Source organism: Peromyscus californicus, unplaced genomic scaffold (genome assembly GCF_007827085.1).
Source record: "Peromyscus californicus insignis strain IS unplaced genomic scaffold, ASM782708v3 Scaffold_4__1_contigs__length_199733344, whole genome shotgun sequence".
Classification (NCBI taxonomy): domain Eukaryota; kingdom Metazoa; phylum Chordata; class Mammalia; order Rodentia; family Cricetidae; genus Peromyscus; species Peromyscus californicus.
The window spans coordinates 135652700-135671054 of record NW_026294562.1 but is presented as its reverse complement, the minus strand read 5'-3'; the positions used below and the strand labels follow the sequence as shown (position 1 = coordinate 135671054).

The 18355-nt window shown below is 46.0% G+C and overlaps 1 protein-coding gene across 4 annotated transcripts in view; it reads right to left on the bottom strand.

Annotated features, from left to right (window-relative positions):
• Positions 1 to 18355, bottom strand: part of Lrrk1 (leucine rich repeat kinase 1) — a 129946-nt gene that overhangs the window by 73499 nt on the left and 38092 nt on the right. For all 4 annotated transcript variants that reach the window (XM_052713390.1, XM_052713391.1, XM_052713389.1 and 1 more), the window contains exons 3-5: positions 9391 to 9562; positions 8718 to 8897; positions 7819 to 7967 (exon numbers count right to left, since the gene is read on the bottom strand). In XM_052713390.1, coding sequence (XP_052569350.1) covers positions 7819 to 7967; positions 8718 to 8897; positions 9391 to 9562 — 501 coding nt within the window. The remainder of the gene's footprint in view (positions 1 to 7818; positions 7968 to 8717; positions 8898 to 9390; positions 9563 to 18355) is intronic.

The following is an 18355-nucleotide window of genomic DNA, read 5'->3' as shown; positions in this document are numbered from 1 at the left end:
ACATAAATGTTCTGAATCTCAATTACATATAATTCTTGAAGAAAATCCTTTGCACCAAGTGTGAGGCCTTACCTAGGAAGAGAGTGCTCCCCAAAGGCCTTGCTTATCTTCCAAAAGAAAGTTTCCAGCCCATGACCACAAGGTTTAACCAGCATGCAGTCTCTACTCAGCTGGGGCAATTGGCAACTCCCACAGGCCCAGCAGAGGCAGAAGCCTCCCTGGATGCCTCTGGCCCTTCTGGTATAGTCTGCAGATAAAGACGCCTCCCCAGGTCACACTGGCGAAGACCTATTTCAGCAATGACTACCTGCTGGTCCGCTCCATCGAGGAGATGACTGGGAGTCATTAATGGTCAAACTATGCAAGTCAGGGCCAATGCAAAGCCGAATATGAACAGCAAGACCCTCTGTCTTTACTTAGCTGAGAGATGTGAAAGAGGAAATGATTTCTCCACTGAGCTGTTTCACAATTAATTTCAGCCCTTGCTTATTTCCAACCCTTAAAAGTGCCCAGCAAGCCCTCTGGCCTGGCACGGACAGCTGCGCCAGGAGGCCAGCTAAGGTTCCAAACCCAGCTAAGCTTTTCCTGCTGTTTATGAGTTCTCTATTCTAGGTGTCAAAGCAACAAGCTATTTTTCGCTGCAATACAGCACAACACTGTTCAGCTGTCCATCATGAACCGGGCTCTCAGCAGGCCAGAATCCGGCAGTTTAAGATGGACACCGAGGACTAGGGAAACGGCTTGGCCAGGTCTCACTTGGCTTCTCTTCTGTTGGAAAAGTGTGTCTGAGCAGATCCGATCACGTGCTGTGACTTCTGTAACCTTCCTTACCCAAACAGCAACAGAGTCCGAGGAGGCTTATGTTGTCTGTGGAATATAATCAGCCAGCAGAGGTGGACCGCAGCAGAACCAAGGGTGCTCGACCCAGAGACACCAATGACGGCTGCTCTACCTGTGTTAGCTGCGGTTCCAGAGAGGCAGAAATGACATGAAAACAAAACCCACTGATGATGGACACGGCAGGGAATGCTTGCCATCCCAGCACTAGGAGGCAGAGACAGGATGAGCAGGAGTTCAAGGTCATCCTCAACACACACAGCAAGTTCATGGCCAGTCTGGGTTATGTGAGAGCCTGCCCAAATACACCAGAAAAAAAAAATATCCACTAAGGTGCACTTGTGCAATCTCAGCACTCAGGGTACTGAGGTAGGAGAGTTGCAAGTTCAAGGCCAGCTTGGGCTACACAATGAAACCCTGTGTCCCCAAACAAAGCCCCATCACATGAACCAGTGGGGGAAGCAGGCTCCACACAAAACAAGATGGCACACCCTAAAAGTGTCACTGAAGGTAAGCTCTATCACCAGTGTCCTTCCTGGGCCACTTCCAGGATGGCAACACAGCCAAGGCGTTTTCAGGCAATGTATCACGTGGGCAAAGTGCTCTTCTAATGGCCAGCATTTGGGGCTCAATATTTGGAAGGATGATAACACCACCACCAGCAGCAGCTCAGCTCAGTCCCACAGGATATTTGGAAAGGTGTCTAGCTTATCTGGACCTCCTGGGCCATCATCCCTCTCTGCTCTTTGGTGGCAGCACAGAAGGAGTGTCCCCTTGCAGGTCAGAACCCAATGCACCCACTCCAGGGCATTTGCCTTTGAGATTCATTTGAGTCACAAAAATAATACCTGCTCCGGGAAAGCCCGGGAGCTGGAATGAGTCAGGCTGTGTGTGCTATGATTTCATTTCCTCTTCTGATGTGAGCAGAAGAGCTCAGTAGAGGGAAAAGCCGTGTGGCCTTTTCTTTGTCTTTTCATTGGCAAGATGTGCTCATCACTTCCACGCCTATGGCTAGCCTTGGCACATAAGGTGGAAAACATCTTGCAGAAGGGCTCAGAGATCTCTGGCTTTCTCTGCTTCAACATTATACCAAGAAAACTAACATTTGGGGCACTCACAGTTAAACATAAATCTGAAAGAAGTCTGAGAAAATTTATTCAAGGTTGGTGAAAATGAAAGAGTATGATGTGGCCATGTGAGGAGGCTTCAGACTCCATTTCTAGGACCGAGACATCCATAGGACTAAGGAGAGCTGTCTTAGTTAGGGTTACTATTGCAGTGATAAAACACCATGACCAAAAGCAAGTTGGGAAGGAAAGGGTTTATTTGGGTTACACTTCAGGACAGGAACTCAAACAGGGCAGAAACATGGAGGCAGGAGCTGATGCAGAGGTCATGGAGTGGTGCTGCTTACTGGCTTGCTTATCATAGCTTGCTCAGCTGCTTTCTTATAGAACCAAGACCACCATTCCAGGGATGGTACTGCCCACAATGAATTGGGCCCTCCCTCATCAATCATTAATTAAGAAAATGCCCAAGAAAATAGGCTTGTCTGCTTACAGCCCAGGCTTATGGAGGCATCTTCTCAGTTGAGGTTCTCTCCTCTCAGATGATCATAGGTTGTGTCAAACTGACATAAAACTAGCCAGCACAATTGAACCCCTTGTCAACTTGACACAAACATATCACTGTTAAACTATAACCTTTCCTTCTTGTTCATCCCCCCCAAATCACACATTAGTATTAACATTACAATATAAACATTCCAAATTTTAAAAGCTCTACACTCTTTAAAAATTAAAATGCTTAAAATTTCAGTCTCTTTAAAAAAAAAAATCCAAAGTCTCTTTTAAAATCCAAAGTCTACAACTGTGGGCTCCTATAAAATAAAAAGTAAGTTAAATACTTTCTTACTTCATTAGAAAAGAACCAGGACACACTCACAATCAAGTGACTCTCAAACCTCCCCTTGGAACTTTACAAGTCAGTCTTCCATCCTCTGCATTTCTCTTCAGCGTTCTTATCTTCCAAGCCCTAACAGAACAGCTCACCAAGCTTTGAATATTCAGTGGCGTTTCCTCCCAGACTTCCAAAGTCCTTCCACAATCCTTCCCAAACAACATGGTCAGGTCTGTCACAATACCCTACTCCTAGTACCAATTTCTGTCCTATTTAGGGTTACTATTGCTGTGATAGAACATCATGACCAAAGCAAGTTGGGGATGGAAGAGTTTATTTGGATTATGCTTCTACATCACAGTTCATCATCAAAGGAAGTCAGGACAGGAATTCAAGCAGGGCAGGAACCTCAAGGCAGGAGCTGATGCAGAGGCCATGGAAGAGTGCTGCTTACTGGCTTGCTCATCATGGCTTGCTCAGAATGCTTTCTTATAGAACCCAGGACCACCAGCCCAGGGATAGCACCACCCACATTGGGATGGGCCTTCCCGCATCAATCACTAATTAAGAAAATGCTCTACAGGCTAGTCTGCTTACAGCCCAGCTTATGGAGGTATCTTCTCAATTGAGGTTCTCTCCTCTCAGACGGCTCTAGCCAGCACATGGCTATTTGATATCAAACACATATGTGAGGCAACCTTGTAGAACACAGGAATGAGATAGGAACTCAGTAGCAGCGGGAGATACATATGGACATACAATCACATGCATATTTATGTTGGCACAGTAGGGCATGTTTCTGTATCCACATTACTGGTAAAGAACAAATAGGCAGTGTAGAAGGGACTCGAGTAATGTGATCAGCAAGGTAAACAGAAATAAATAAATAAATAATTAAATATTCAACTCAAGACATTTGAAAAAGAATTATAGGCAGCCCTTTCATCCATGGGCTCTGTATGTGGATTCACCTAATTCCATGTCAAAATTAGTTTTAAAAAGTGAAGGGCTTTCTTTCTTGCCATCTCTCCCTAAATGCTACATTGTAAGGACCAGTGGCTTCCCTTTCCCTTGTATTAGGTGTTCTAAGCCACATGGATGTGATTTAACTGTACAGGAAGGAGTGTAGAGATCGATCATATAGAAATACCAGGACATTTCCTATGAGGGACTTGAGCATCTGTGGATTTTGGTATCATCTTCTGTAATCCTGAAACTCACTCTCAAGGATACAGAGGGATGATCACACCACAATTAACAGGTAACGTCTATTATAATGTCTATATATAAAATCTATATATTGCTCTGGGCCAATCCTTGCTATTAGAATGTTGCCAATGTTAACCGCATTTACTTGCCAGGCATCCCTATGAGACAAGTACTTTTATGGCTTTCTCTTTTTGGTACAGATAAGATGCTGCAAGAAGCTGGAGTGATGAACCCTGGAGCCCAAAATAGACCTGAGCCTTGTCAAAACCTCATCATCAACCACAGAATACTCAAAAGAGAGATGCGTGAACATTGGTTTAGGGTTGAATAAAATTTAGTTTTATTCAACTAAAACGCAGGACACTAAAATGAAATCACTAGGTGTTTTTGCTTAAGAGAAAAAGAGAAAAAGTTGAACTTCTTAACATCATAAAACACAGATATAGAAGAATGCTTGAGAAAGCATAAGTGAACACTAAATGTCACATCCAAAATCTGAAGGAAATGCGTGTTGATCCACAAAAACTTAATCTAAACTGAATATAAATGAACTGACCGATGACTTCAAAGGAAGCAAAAATAAAACAAAGACTCGTTTTATCCAAACTTTGACAATGGTTCTGATGAAACATCTACAGAGAAACAATGAAAAATTCCTAAAACTTGTGAGAAGCAAGAATGGCTACATAGCATACCTCAACAAAACAACAGACACTGAAAACTTCATTTACAGATATAGATGTAAAATTGTATAGCATGTCAGTAGTTCAAATCCAGCCACAGGAAACAAACCAATTAGTATTTCCTGTAAGAGTTCAAAGTTAGCCGGGCGGTGGTGGCGCACGCCTTTAATCCCAGCACTCGGGAGGCAGAGCCAGGCGGATCTCTGTGAGTTCGAGGCCAGCCTGGGCTACCAAGTGAGTTCCAGGAAAAGGCGCAAAGCTACACAGAGAAACCCTGTCTCGAAAAATCAAAAAAAAAAAAAAAAGAGTTCAAAGTTGGGTCAGCAATTACCATCATCACTTATTTAATCAATGAATTAATGTAGAAAATCTATAGCTTCAAATATGATTTGACCTAATTCAGCAACTTTTTAATGCAACACTAAGCAAAATAATAAATAAATAAATAAATAAATAAATAAATAAATAAATAAATAAATAAATAAATAAATAAATAAAACTACCTAAATATAACAAGGGCTTATGTCAAGAAACCCAAAGTCAGGGCTCATAAACCACTGACACTAAGATCTTAATGCCAGGGGCATAGGAGAGGTATATGCTTGCATTATGACTGCTCAATTTTTACTGTTCCTAATGATGTACAGACCTGGACTAAACAGGTTACACATACACTGGAAAGGGAGAGATGACTTCTTTTGAATCTGCTGATAAATTACTCAGTCTGAAGGAGGTTGGACTTATAATTAGTGAGGGAAGCTGGTAAGGAGATTGTCCAAAGACACAAAAGAAAAACTCTCTTCCCCACCCAGGCTGGAAAAGGAGATGGTAACCACGCAAATGTACATCCCATTCAAATAGTGCCAAAGCAATAAAAAGGTCACAAATCAGCAAGAGCCATCGAGACCTTTTGGGAGAAACTAGACAATGTCCATTAAGACACATAAATAGGCTGATCAGAGAACTCCAAGCAGAAGTCTCGGGAAACCCATCCCAGACTGATGTGAAGGGGATGCGTGCGGTCAGTGTGGCCACTGAAGGAGGTGTCAGGTTCTGTTGCTAGGACAGATGTGTGAACACAACTAAAGCGTTTGTTTGATATGATGAAAATGGGTGCCCATGGAAATGGCACAGAGTAGAATGTGTATAACTAACTTTGGGAAAAACAAAAGAGCAGGAAGCTTATATTGATTGTAAAGATTGTAAGGATGAAACGAGGCACCTGTATTCAAACAGCAAGGCTTTACCAGGGAGGGCTGGTCCCTCCGTACCAGTCAGTACTCAGAAGCCTCAAACACATACCAATATCTGTATGAAAGCACCAACCATGACATTTTAACCCAGAGGAGAAAGGAAGCTCCATTTTTATTAGTTTACTTTGGTTTATATTTGAGCCAGGGCCTTGCTAGGGAACCCAGACTAGCCCCAAACTGAAGATGTTCCCACCCAAGTTGGGATTGTCGACAAGCTCACCACCACATCTAGCAGCCTTCTCCTGGAAACTGCTGGATTAAGTAGCTATCCACCTAGAGGTATGAGAGCTGCACCCCCCCACATAACACACAGAGATGAATAGCAGAAAAACCAAAACTAAATGGATAAAAATACCGTCCGAGTCTCTAGCAGAGTATTTCTATAAACCCTGACTGGCAATGCCCCCTTTATACACCCTGGACTCCATAGAACCAATAAAGGACATGAACTTCTGTGGCTATATGTTCTCACATCTGTGTCAGCACCAGCAAAACAGGCAAAAAGAAAACAACGGATCGGGGAAAAGTCTGGCGACACACAGGACCTACAAAGAATCCAAATATCTGACATACAAGAGATTTCCAACGTGAAAATGAAAAGCTAACACTTCAGAAAAGCAATCAGTAAACATCAACAGGCAGCTCATTATTGCAAGGATGTAAAGAGTTTATGAACGTGTGAGAAAATTTAATAGTATTATTAATAAAACATGGAAATGAAAACACTTGCTAGCTGTGTTCCCTGGACAGGCGGGGGAGAATGAGAAGGTCCTGGGTAGGATATCTAGTGCTGGCCAAGGTGTGGGGCGCAGAGGCTCAGATGCTGTGGGCGGCTGGGACTTCAAAGCACCCACTTCAGGAGCTCATACCTATGTAAGCAGACACAGCCTACCGAATGAGGCTGCCTAAGAAGAGGCAAACCCCAGAACCCCGAGCACACCCAAGTGCATATCCACAAGAGAAGGGCTGAGACCACTTGCCCTAAAGTGTACATTTTGAAGAATGAGCTAAGGAGATGTTGATGATGTTTGTAAAAGCCAACTTGCTGGTAACATAAACGGCATGATTTTTTTCTTGTTTGTTTGCTTGATTTTCGTCAGGGTCCCATGCACCCAGGCTACTCTATGTAGTTAAGGACGACCTTGGATTCCTGATCTTCCTGTCCCTCTGCTCCCCAGTTGTTGGGATCAGAGGCCTGTGCCACCATGCCCAGCTCCTGTGCCACCATGCCTAGATCCCTACATCACCATGCCCAGCTCCCTACATCACCATGCCCAGTTCCCTACATCACCATGCCCAAATCCCTTCATCACCATGCCCAGATCCCTACATCACCATGCCCAGATCCCTACATCAGCATGCCCAGTTCCCTACATCACCATGCCCAAATCCCTTCATCACCATGCCCAGATCCCTACATCACCATGCCCAGCTCCCTACATCAGCATGCCCAGCTCCCTACATCACCATGCCCAGCTCCCTACATCACCATGCCCAAATCCCTACATAAGCATGCCCAAATCCCTGCATCATCATGCCCAAATCCCTACATCACAATGCCCAGCTCCCTACATCACAATGCCCAGCTCCCTACATCATCATGCCCATCTCCCTACATCACCATGCCCAGCTCCCTGCACCATCATGGTCTTGGCTCACAGCTTTTCTTATGGAAGTGTATGAGGGATCCTTCCTAGGTTGGTGGACTACTTATTAGAAGAGGAGACGACTCATACATTTCATTACATCACCCCGGAGTTTTCACTAGTTACAAACACACCTTACTTGCATAGTTTAAAATCTTATTAAGTTTAAGGGAATATTTTTTTTTTAAAAAATTACCTACTTAACCAGTTCAGAAAGATGGTAAAGAAAGCCTGGAGAAAGTCCTGTCCAAAGCTGTGTCCCAGACCCAGCTCGCAGGCCATGTTACTCACTGTTTTCCCAGGATAGCTGCTGGGCAAGGCACTGGCTTCGATGAAATACTTCCTGAGTAGATGCTTGCTCGGGTCAGGACTGTCCAATAGGATGTAGGAGCAGAAATAGGCTCCGTGGCGAAGCAGGAATAGAGCAATGTCTTCATTCCCTGATGGGACAAAGCATAGAGAGAGCTCAGGGTGTTCAGATGATGTCCCAGTGGTCATCTCTATTTGGCGGGGCCTTGGTGCTGGGAGAGCAGGCTCCCGGTTACTCTCCCAGATGCACCAAGTTCTTGGCAGTAAGAGTTTATGGGACTTGGCTCTTTGAGTGCTGCACATGAGGTCCCACTTGCCATGGTGGGTCCCTGCCACCCAGTGGGGGACCTAGAAGGGAGGACCAGCTGTTTTGACAAAGAAACTGAGAACGGGGCTAGGGGATGGCTAAGTTAGCAAAGTGCTTGCTAAGGGCCCAAGTTTCGTCTCCAGAATCCACATGAAAAAGATACTGCCCATGATGGAGTACAAGTGTAATCCCAGAAACAGGGAGAGGGAGAGGGAGAGGGGGATCCATGGGGATGGATAGCCAGCCAACTGAGATGAACAGGGACACTCTAGGCAAAAGTGTGATGCCCTGTCTCTCTATCCCAAGGAACAACAGCTGAGGTTGTCTTCTGGCCCTCCACACACAAGTGTGCATACACAGCTGCACAATATGCAACACACACACACACACACACACACACACACACACACACACACACACACACACACACACACACAGGAAGGAGCTGCAGAAGTCCTTTCACAGGCCACTGGAGAGTGAGTGGCAGGGGGTGGGGTGGGGTGGGGGGAGAGCCGGAGTCCCACACTGGAAAGTGGGACACTTTGCAGGGCAGGGTTGAGTGTGTGGGACCCACCTGACTTGATGGCCGCATAGAGGGGCAGACGCACAATGACCGGGAACTCATTCTTCCTGACGGCATAGTTCTCGGGGTCAGCCCCATGTGTCAGGACCAGCAGCTTCACAACCTCCAAGTGCCCTCGCTGGCAAGCCAGGGCCAGCATCCAGTTCAGCAGCCGCTGGGGGCTACATGGACCTGGAGGGGTGAGAGGGCAGAGGCTAAGTGCCCCTGGATGGTACTGGTTGCTCCCCGCACTCATCGTCTCATTGGCCATGAATAAAACACAGTCATTCTAGTTCTGACTGAAAGCTATGCTTCTGCCAAGTGGAGAGTGTTCCTACCGCCCCCCCCCCCCCCCAGTCACACCCAGCCCTTCTCTACATTATCACAGACTGCTGAGCCAAAGCGACAAGGAAGTTATAGGAGACTAGAACACCTTGAGTTCACCAGAGGCAAATTACAAATGCATCATACCACGGTATGGCCATTCAATGGAGTGTTGTTTAGCTATAAAAACAGTAAGTTACTGAGTGATGAAAAGACACTGCAGAACTTTCAACGCATATTGCTAGGTGAGAGAAACTGATCTGAGAAGATGGCCTAAGGATGTGGTTCCCAATGTGTTCCAGAAAAGGCAAAGCTAAGAAAGGGCAGCAGTGACGGAGCTCACACGCTGACAGCACTTTACCTGACAAGGACTCCAACAATTCATGTACAACTTCGGTGTGTCCAAAATGTGCAGCCACCACAGCTGGGTTGTCATCAGTGGGCTCCACTGGCAACTCCACGCGCTTCTCCGTGAGCAGGAACCGGACGGTCTCCAGATCTCCGTGGGCTGCCGAGATGCTCAGTAACTGACCCTGCTCAAAACGGGACAGGGGTCAGTGAGGCCAACGCCATCCCTTCCAATGTTTCCCAGAGCCTGGCAAGACTGCGGCTCAGCTGCCCAGGAGGACAACACCCACCCTGTGCTGCGGCGCCATGCTTGGGCCGTGGCTGTGGGAGCGTGGGCAGCCATATTCAACTTCACAAACTTAGCACACATACAGAAACCAGCACACCAGGAGTTCTGTGTTATCACATGCGGAAACAATGATTTTAATACACATAGTAAGGTTTTCCAACTTAGACTCGGGTATAAACCCAGAGGTTGAAAATTCCATGTGCAATGCACCGAGTCTACCTAATCCGGGACACCACAGCTTAGCCACACTGTACCTGGACTTGTGGTTGACATGGTTGCTCTGTGTCACAGAGTGAATCGCACACACCCCCGTCCCAGGAAAAAATTCAAAATCCAGTGTGACTGTTCCTGAATGCATGTTATTTCTCCACCATTAGAAAAATTCAAAAGTCAAGCCAGACCACTGGAAATTGGAGAATGTCCATTCAAGTTCAATAAGACTTTATTGACATTTCTGGTTTCTGTTTACTTCCCTAACACAGTTTAGAAAATCCAACTTTCTGGGGCTGGAGAGACGGCTCAGCAGTTAAGAGCACTAACTGCTCTTCCAAAGGTACCAGGTTCAATTCCCAGCATTCACAGGGCAGCTCACAACTGTCTGTAAATCCAGTTCCAGGGGATCTGACACTCTCACACAAGAATACATGCAGGCAAAACACCAATGCACATAAATAAATACAAATAAATAACATAATGAGCATCATGGAAAAAAAAGAACATGTCCAAAAAATAAAAAGAAAATCCAACTTCCCAAGTGCTGAGAATAAATGAGTGTTGAGTGCTTAGCCCTAAGTGAGACATGTAGACCACCTTCTCTGAGGCTCTGGAAATGCCATGGAGAGAAGGCAGAAAGACTATAAGAACCAGAGAATGGGAGGGAGTGCCGTGACACACTTCTTCTGGGCATGACACAACCATGAACTCATGAACCAACCAAGCTGTGGTCACCTGTGTATGACCTACAGAAGATGGGGCCCATCTAGATTCCATTATGGTCTCAGGATGCACCCCACCCTTCCTGAGGAGTTACTGGAAGTTAAAAGTTGCTGGGGGAGGAGGGATAATTTTTCTACTTTGATACGACCATTGGTAAGGTACCCATGAGCCAGAACATAACCCCACACTCATGCTCAGGCAAGCCATTAAACCCAGTGGGTGGTTAAAAAAAAAAAGGCATAAAACTAGGAGTGTGGCTTGTTGGGAAGAAGAGGTTCAGTGGAAGTAGGAGGGGGATAGGAAAAGGTAATGGGGGGTAAAAAGGGCCTTAACATATTATATATGTATGAAATTGTCAAGAAATACATGGTTTTTTTTAAAAAGAAACCCTGCCCCTATCTGTGAATTCTACCTTCAGAGTACAACAGGGCTGTCAGCCTTGCCTCATGAAGATGGACACTGTTGGAGCCAAGAGCCAGTGCTCAACTGCCACAGGACAGTTTGTGAACCTTAGAGAGGGGCAAGGCACCAAGCTCCCTGAGGACCGCCTGTGGTGGTTTGGTTGTGGGGCTACTTGACAGGGATTAGGAGGTGTGGCCTTGTTGGAGTAGGTGTGGCTTTGGTGGAGGAAGTGTGTCACTGGGGGTTTCAAAAGCCCAAGTCAGTTCCAGTGTCTCACTCTCTTCCTGTTGCCTGCAGATCTGGATGTAGACCTCTCAGCTCCTTCTCCAGCACCATGTCTGCCTGCACGCCACCATGCTCCCCACCATGACGACAATGAACTAAACCTCTGAAACTGTAAGCCAGCCCCAATTAAAGGCTTTCTTTTCTAAGAGTTTCCATGGTGATGGGGTTTCATCACATCAATAGAACCGCCCTACAAGTCACTAATAAATGGAATGTGACTGATAATGGGGCTCCACACACCAGGATCCAGGGACAAAGAAACAACAGCAGGATTCTTGATCTGAGTGCAGAGGAAGAAACTGACAGAGTGGACACTGGCCCCTGCCTGAGTTCCAACCTCATTCCAGACACTGGCATTTAAAGCTCTGTAAGGTAGGCAGAGTAGTAACTCACAGACCTAGGTCCGCCCAAAGGACGGGCACAGTGTGGGAATACACTACCGACATCTTGGTCCTTCCTACAACATGGCTGCTTCCCAGGATCTCCAGCATTAGCATGTTGAACGAGGCAAAGAGAAAACTCAACCGAGGACCAGCCAGTCCGTGCTTCTGCGCATGTTTATGGAAGTCTCGTGTGCGTAAGGGGCGGGGCTGACCACAGAGGACGTCAGGCAGGACTGCTGGCCTTCATGAATTTCCAGGTGAGTTCACAGTAGGGATGGGCGTCAAATAACCAACCGTTCAGAAACCAAACACCTCCAGAAAGTATGTCAGAGCAAGATGGGCAGGAAGGGATGGGTAGGTGGAGCTCTGGAGAAAGGGACGGATGTTCACCAAGCTCTGTCTGAGAGTGAGTGCCGCACCGAGTACTTCATTTGCACAGTCACATGCGTCCTCAGTGTGGCCATGCAAGGAATCTGTATTTCCATGACAGGAATGTGAACATGGAACCCTCAGATGGGGGCTGCGTCATCAGCAGAGCTACCCTGGATCTGAACTGCAGTCTGTGTGGCGCTGAAACCCATGTTCCTTTCGCTTCGCTCAAGACCTCCTGGGTAGTGTGGGACTCTCGGAGGAATGGCTGAGTTCTGTAAATGGTGTGAATGGACTAGAGATGGTATGTCTGACAAGCAAGCGAGAGGACTGGACTTACTTGCTTAAATGCAACTAGAAAACAAAAAAACCCACCACCACTCTGGCCACGTGGGGTCCGGATGCCCAGCCATTCCTGGAAGGCACTTGCATTATGGAGAAAAAAGCCACAAGTGATTGATTAACTGACTAACAGGACTAAGAGCTGTCTAGACTCCTGTCCATCACAGGCTTAAAAGCCCCATTCTCACAAGGTGATGGATGATGTCACAGCCGGCCACAGACAAGAGGGACCCAGAAGGCAGGGAAGGCAGGAGCTGCCTCTCTGGCTGGAGACAGCCTGGTGGCTCTGAAGTCTTTAATTCAATATAAAATAAAAGGCCAGCTTCCTTCTATGCCCGCATCTCCCTGTGTAAAGGAAAGCTCCCACATGGCCTTCTAGGGCATGTTTATCCACACACATTCATAGGGAAGCCGCACAAAACAGAGTGTGCTTTTCAGCTAATTACTTGTGTGTGAACACACAAATGTGTTTGGAGGATCTTGCTCGTGCGTGCTCGGATGGAGGCTGAAGACGGACTTGTCTTCCTCTACTGCTCTCCAACCTACCTTTGGAGACAAGGTCTCTCACTGAACACAGAGCTCACATTTCTGACAGGCGAGCTGGCCAGTAGGTCCCCAGGATCCACCTGTCTCCATCCCCTCCCCTGGCACTGTGGCTTCAGGCCTATGTACCCACACCTCACTTTTACACAGGTGTTGAGGATCTAAACTTAGGTTTTCATGCTTTATAGCTTTTTACCAGGTGTGATATGCCTACAGGGAAAAGAAAAAAAAATCATTCCGTTTCATGAACTGCCACCAACTCCCATGGGGATGGGCCCCCAGGCAGAGGAACGAAATGTAGCTCAGAAGCCCCTTGTTATAGTTTAGAGAATGTCCCCACGGGTCCTGTGCTGAGGGAAGGCTTGATTCCAGGCTGGTGGTGGTGTTCAGAGGTGACTAGATCCTGAGGGCTCTGACTTCCTCAGGAGGTTAATATCCTGTTCAGTTCAGAGTGGAATCGACTGGTCCCTGAATAGGTGGTCCCCTGGAGAAGAGAGGTCACTGGAAGACACACGCTTGATGGGTGGATCTGGTCACTGCTCCCCGTGCCCTTTCCCATGCCTTTCTTCCTCTCTTCTCCTGGGCTGCCCCAGGGTGAACAGCGTTGTGTCCCTGGGCCTTCTCTGGCATGGTGCTTTGCCCACCACACCCCAAAAAGGAACAGAGTCAGCTGGCAATGGGCTGAATTTCACAAAAGCACAAACCAAAAAATAAGCAGACAAAAACCCCTTTCCCCTAAGTTGTCTTTCTAGGGTATTTTGTCATCACACCCAAAAGCTAAGATGCTCCCACTGTGTCATCCCTGCCCCTTCTCCACCCCCGCCCCGCCCCCGTCTCTGCCCTGCCAGGAAGACTCAATACCCTGACTGCAAACATCATGAATTGATTCGTTTTTGCCAGTTTGCAAACATTACGGAGTGGCATTATAGTCTTCTCATTTTAAACCTTTTTTTTCCCCCCTGTGAAATACTTTGAGATTCCAGAAGTCCCTATGTAGAGCAGAGAGGACTCAACTACCCTTCACCCAGTTTATGCTGGTGGAGACATCTTTCACAACTGTCCACGGTTTCAAAACCAGTGATGTGGTATCAGGACGATATCACGAACAGTGTAGACTCATGATACACAGGGCTTTCCTTTGCCAGGAAATCTGCCCCTGCTACCTCCTAGAGGCTCAGCCACTCCGCCAGCCCAACACTGCCAGCCACTGATCTCTTCTACCTCTTTCACGCTGTGCACCAATGCCCATCAGTCCGCAGTGGAATAGACTGTAAGTGGTACCCAGTCGGAGGAAAGAGGTCACTAGGGGACATTCCCTTGACTGTGTGTCCCGTCACTGCTCCACTATGCTCCTCCTCCTCTCTTTTCTTCCCTTCTTCCTGGCTGCCCTGAGGTAAACAGCTTTGTTGCCCCATGCCTTCTTTACCAGGATTCTCTGCCTCGTCATAACAAGAAGCAAGGAGGGAGAAAGGCAGCCTATGGTGTGTGTGTGCGTGTGTGTGTCTGTGTGTGTCTGTGTGTCTGTGTGTGTTTATGTGTGTGTGTCTGTGTGTGTCTGTGTGTTTGTGTGTCTGTGTGTGTGTTTGTGTGTGTCTGTCCCACTGGGTGGAGTAGGGCTGCTTGCCTGAGCATGGAGTGTTTGTTTCACGTCCACCCCTTCAGGTTCTGTCTCACAGAATGGATCCCACATTAGAGATGTACTTAGCAAATACTTCCTCCTTTCTAGCCTCCGAACAGAGTGTTCCTCAGAGCTTACGTTTCTAATTTTGGCAATATACACTTTATCTATCTTCCTTTTTTCTAGATCCTTCCTTTTATGGACTTACCATGCAGACCATACCATCTGCAAACAGAGGACAGTTTTAATTTTTCTTCACATCTGCACATGCTTCATTTAACTTCTTCATCTTATTTCCCTGGCTTTACCATCAAGTGGTCTACTGGAGAATACTCTATTGATTATAATTATTCTTTTTCATTTCAGAGGAGAGCATGAGTGCAGTCTCCCACTATCACAAATTATGCAGTCAAGTTTTCCACATTTGGGGAAATTGTAGGGGACAGGGCATCTCGAGCAGGGGTTCTCAACCTGTGGGTCATGACCCCCATGGCAAACCTCTGTCTCCAGAAATATTTACATTATAATTCACAACAATAGCGAAATTACAGCTATGAAGTAGCAACAAAATAATTTTCTGGTTGGGGGTCACCACAACATGAGGAACTGTTTTAAAGGGTCACAGCATTAGGAAGGTTGAGAACCGCTGCTCTAGAGTCAACAGATTAAGTCTTGCCCTGGAAAACTGTTTTTATGATTATGGCATCTCCCTTGCCAGATGAGAATTCTTAAGTAGAACTTCCAGAATTATATTGAGAATAACATCCTTGCCTTGTTCCTCATCTTACGGGACATTGGTGTATGTAAGTGTGTCTGTGTGTAAGTATGTGCACACGTGAGTGCAGGTACCTGTGGAACCCACAAAAGAGAAAGTGTTATATCCGCTAGAACATAGAGGTTGTGAGCTGCCTGGTGTGGGCACTGGGAACCAAACTTTCTCCAAGAGCAATACAAGTTCTTAACCACTGAGCCATCTCTCCAGACCCAATTCAATGTGTTTTAGATTCCCATCTTTAACCCATGGATTATTTAGAAGTATGTTGTTGGCTTCCAAGTGTTTGGAGATTTTTCTCATTACCTCTTGCTATTGACTTCAGTTTTAATCCACTGAAGACAGAGAACGCAATATGCATTATTTCAATTTCTTGGAAATGCATTGAGCTTTATTTCATGGCCCATGACACAGTCTATCTTGGCTTATGTCCTGTGGACATTGAAAACAGTGTGCACTCTGTGCTGTTGGATGTAGTGCTTTTGGTAACGTCAGATCCTGTTAGGGGTGGTGGCCTTGCATTCTTCCGTAACCTTGAGATTCTCTGTTTGATTGTTCTATCATTTGTTAAGACGATGCCAAAACTCCTGCAACCATGTTGATATATCTCATTCTTTAAGATACATCATAGCTTTTGTCTCACAAATTTCATCCTCTGTAATCCAGTGCATTAGACACTGAAGACTGCTGTCTTCGGGATCCAGTCCTTTGTTATTAGTTACTAACCCTCCCTGCCTACAGTAATTCTCCTGGCTCTGCAGTTGACTTTATCTGATATTTACATAGCCACTCCTGCTTTCTCTTGCTTAATGTTCACATGGTCTGTATTTTCCCTTCTAATTACTTTCAGAACACATACACACACATACACAGAGATACATACATACACACAGAGATAAACACATACATGCACACACACATACACACACACACATCATTGTACTTAAAGTGAGTCTCTCATAGACAATATCCATTTTCTTATTCTTTTTTAAAATCCTAACTGGAACTAAGTATGGACTTAAGTCATTTATATGTAAGATAACTATTTAGATGTTAAAGTGTAAGTCTGCCACGTAATCCTGTTTGTTTTTGTTTACTCTCATTTTTGTTTTTTCCCCCTGTGAGCAACTTGATATATTTTGAATTTCATTTTTATTAAGTTAGAGCATTTTTAATATAGCTGTATGTATAGTTTTAATATTTATTTTGAGACAGTGTCTCACTATGTAGCCCTGGCTGGCCTGGAACTCTCTACGCAGGTCGCTTTGAAGATCTGCCTGCCTCCTCCTCCCAAGTGCTGAGATTAAAGGCACGCAGCACCGTACCCAGTTATATGTAGTAAATGGTTGCTTCAGCTATTGCATTATAGATATGTAACTTACACAAATATACTGTTTTCAGTGTTTTAGCAGTTTGAGTGACGTATTAAAATCTGACATTCATTAGATAATTGTTTTGCTTTTAAAGATTCCCCCTCTCTATATTAAGAGCTGTATTAAGCGAGGTTACACGTTTTCCTTCAGTACTTACAGAAATAGAGATAAAGAAACAATCTGCTTTGTGTATTTGCGTTTTGGTCTCACCACGTTCTGTTTCCTGTTTACCCCAGCATTCCTCACCCTGTTATTCGCTGTTTTGAGCTGTTCCGTTAGGGAAGCCGTCCAGACCCTGGCTCTCTTTTGCTTTCCCCTATTCCAGATGTATTTATTTTCTCTTTGCTCTTGGAAGGTATCTTCCAGCTTATGGGACTGGAGGTGGACACTTTTTCTTCTTCTCTTCAGCACTGGGTGCCACTTCCTCTCGGTCCACAGTGTCTGATGATGTCATTTGGACTGCTTTTCCCCTTAAGGCGACAGCTTTCGCTGGCTGCTTTCAGTATTCTTTTTTGTTGTTTTCATGATAGTTTGAGTGTGATGTGTGCGGAGCGCGGGTCGCTGAGTTCTACCCTGTTGGGGAACCTATGCATTCTTCACTCTGTTTGGTGGTGTCTTCTCCACTTGGCCAGAGTTGTTTTCGGTTTCCTTAACTACACTCCAGTGTGTTTCCTTCTTGACTGAGGACATGAGTTCAGCTAAAATCCTCATGTGCCTCTGAGGTTCTGTGCGCTCTCTCTCTCTCTCTCTCTCTCTCTCTCTCTCTCTCTCTCTCTCTCTCTCTGTCTCTCTCTCTGTCTCTCTGTCTCTCTCTCTCTCTCTCTCTGTGTCTCTCTCTCTCTCTGTGTGTCTCTCTGTGTGTGTCTGTCTCTCTGTCTCTCTGTCTCTCTCTCTCTCTCTCTCTCTCTCTGTGTGTCTCTGTCTCTCTCTGTCTCTCTCTGTCTCTCTCTGTCTCTCTCTCTCTCTCTCTCTCTCTCTCTCTCTTCTCCCTCCCTCCCTCCGTGGCTTCAGACCAGAAGGGTACAGATTCCTTCCTCTGCCTACAAAAGAAAACTTCAGCTCGTATATGTTAGAGGCTCTAAAATTTCCATTTAATCCGCCTTTCGTTTCTCCGCAGACACGTCTGCCTGGGAGACGCCTAGTGTTTACTTACTTCTGCTGTGTTTGCTCACTGGAGTGTTCTGTCTGCTTTAGAGTCTTGTCAGAGCTCAACCATCTGACCCATGCAGCTGCTGGCATCCGTTACAGCCTTTTGTTTGTGTGATGTTTTTCTGCTTCCCGAGGAGAGTTTGTTTATTAGGATCTGGCGATGAGTGGGAATGTATTTTAGGACTGGGATCTTATTTGAGTCTTGGCCTTGACTCTTGTTAGCTCTGGTCGGTGAACAGTGGTACAGATTCATCACTTCCTGGTGGGATGGAAAACCAGGAACTAAGAATTAGATGGCACCCGTGGGATGGACTCCTGGTTCCTGTTGGGCAGGAAGGTCTCCTTGCTCACTCGGTCTCCAGTGGGAGCAGTGGGGGGTTATTACATTACCACCTAATGCCAATTAGCTCCCCAGCTCTCCACAGTCTTCTCGGATGACTAGGGCAGCTTTTCACAGCCTGGCAGGTTAGTCTCTCCACCCAGCCTTGGCTGGAGAGTGGTGGGCACGGGACTGTGG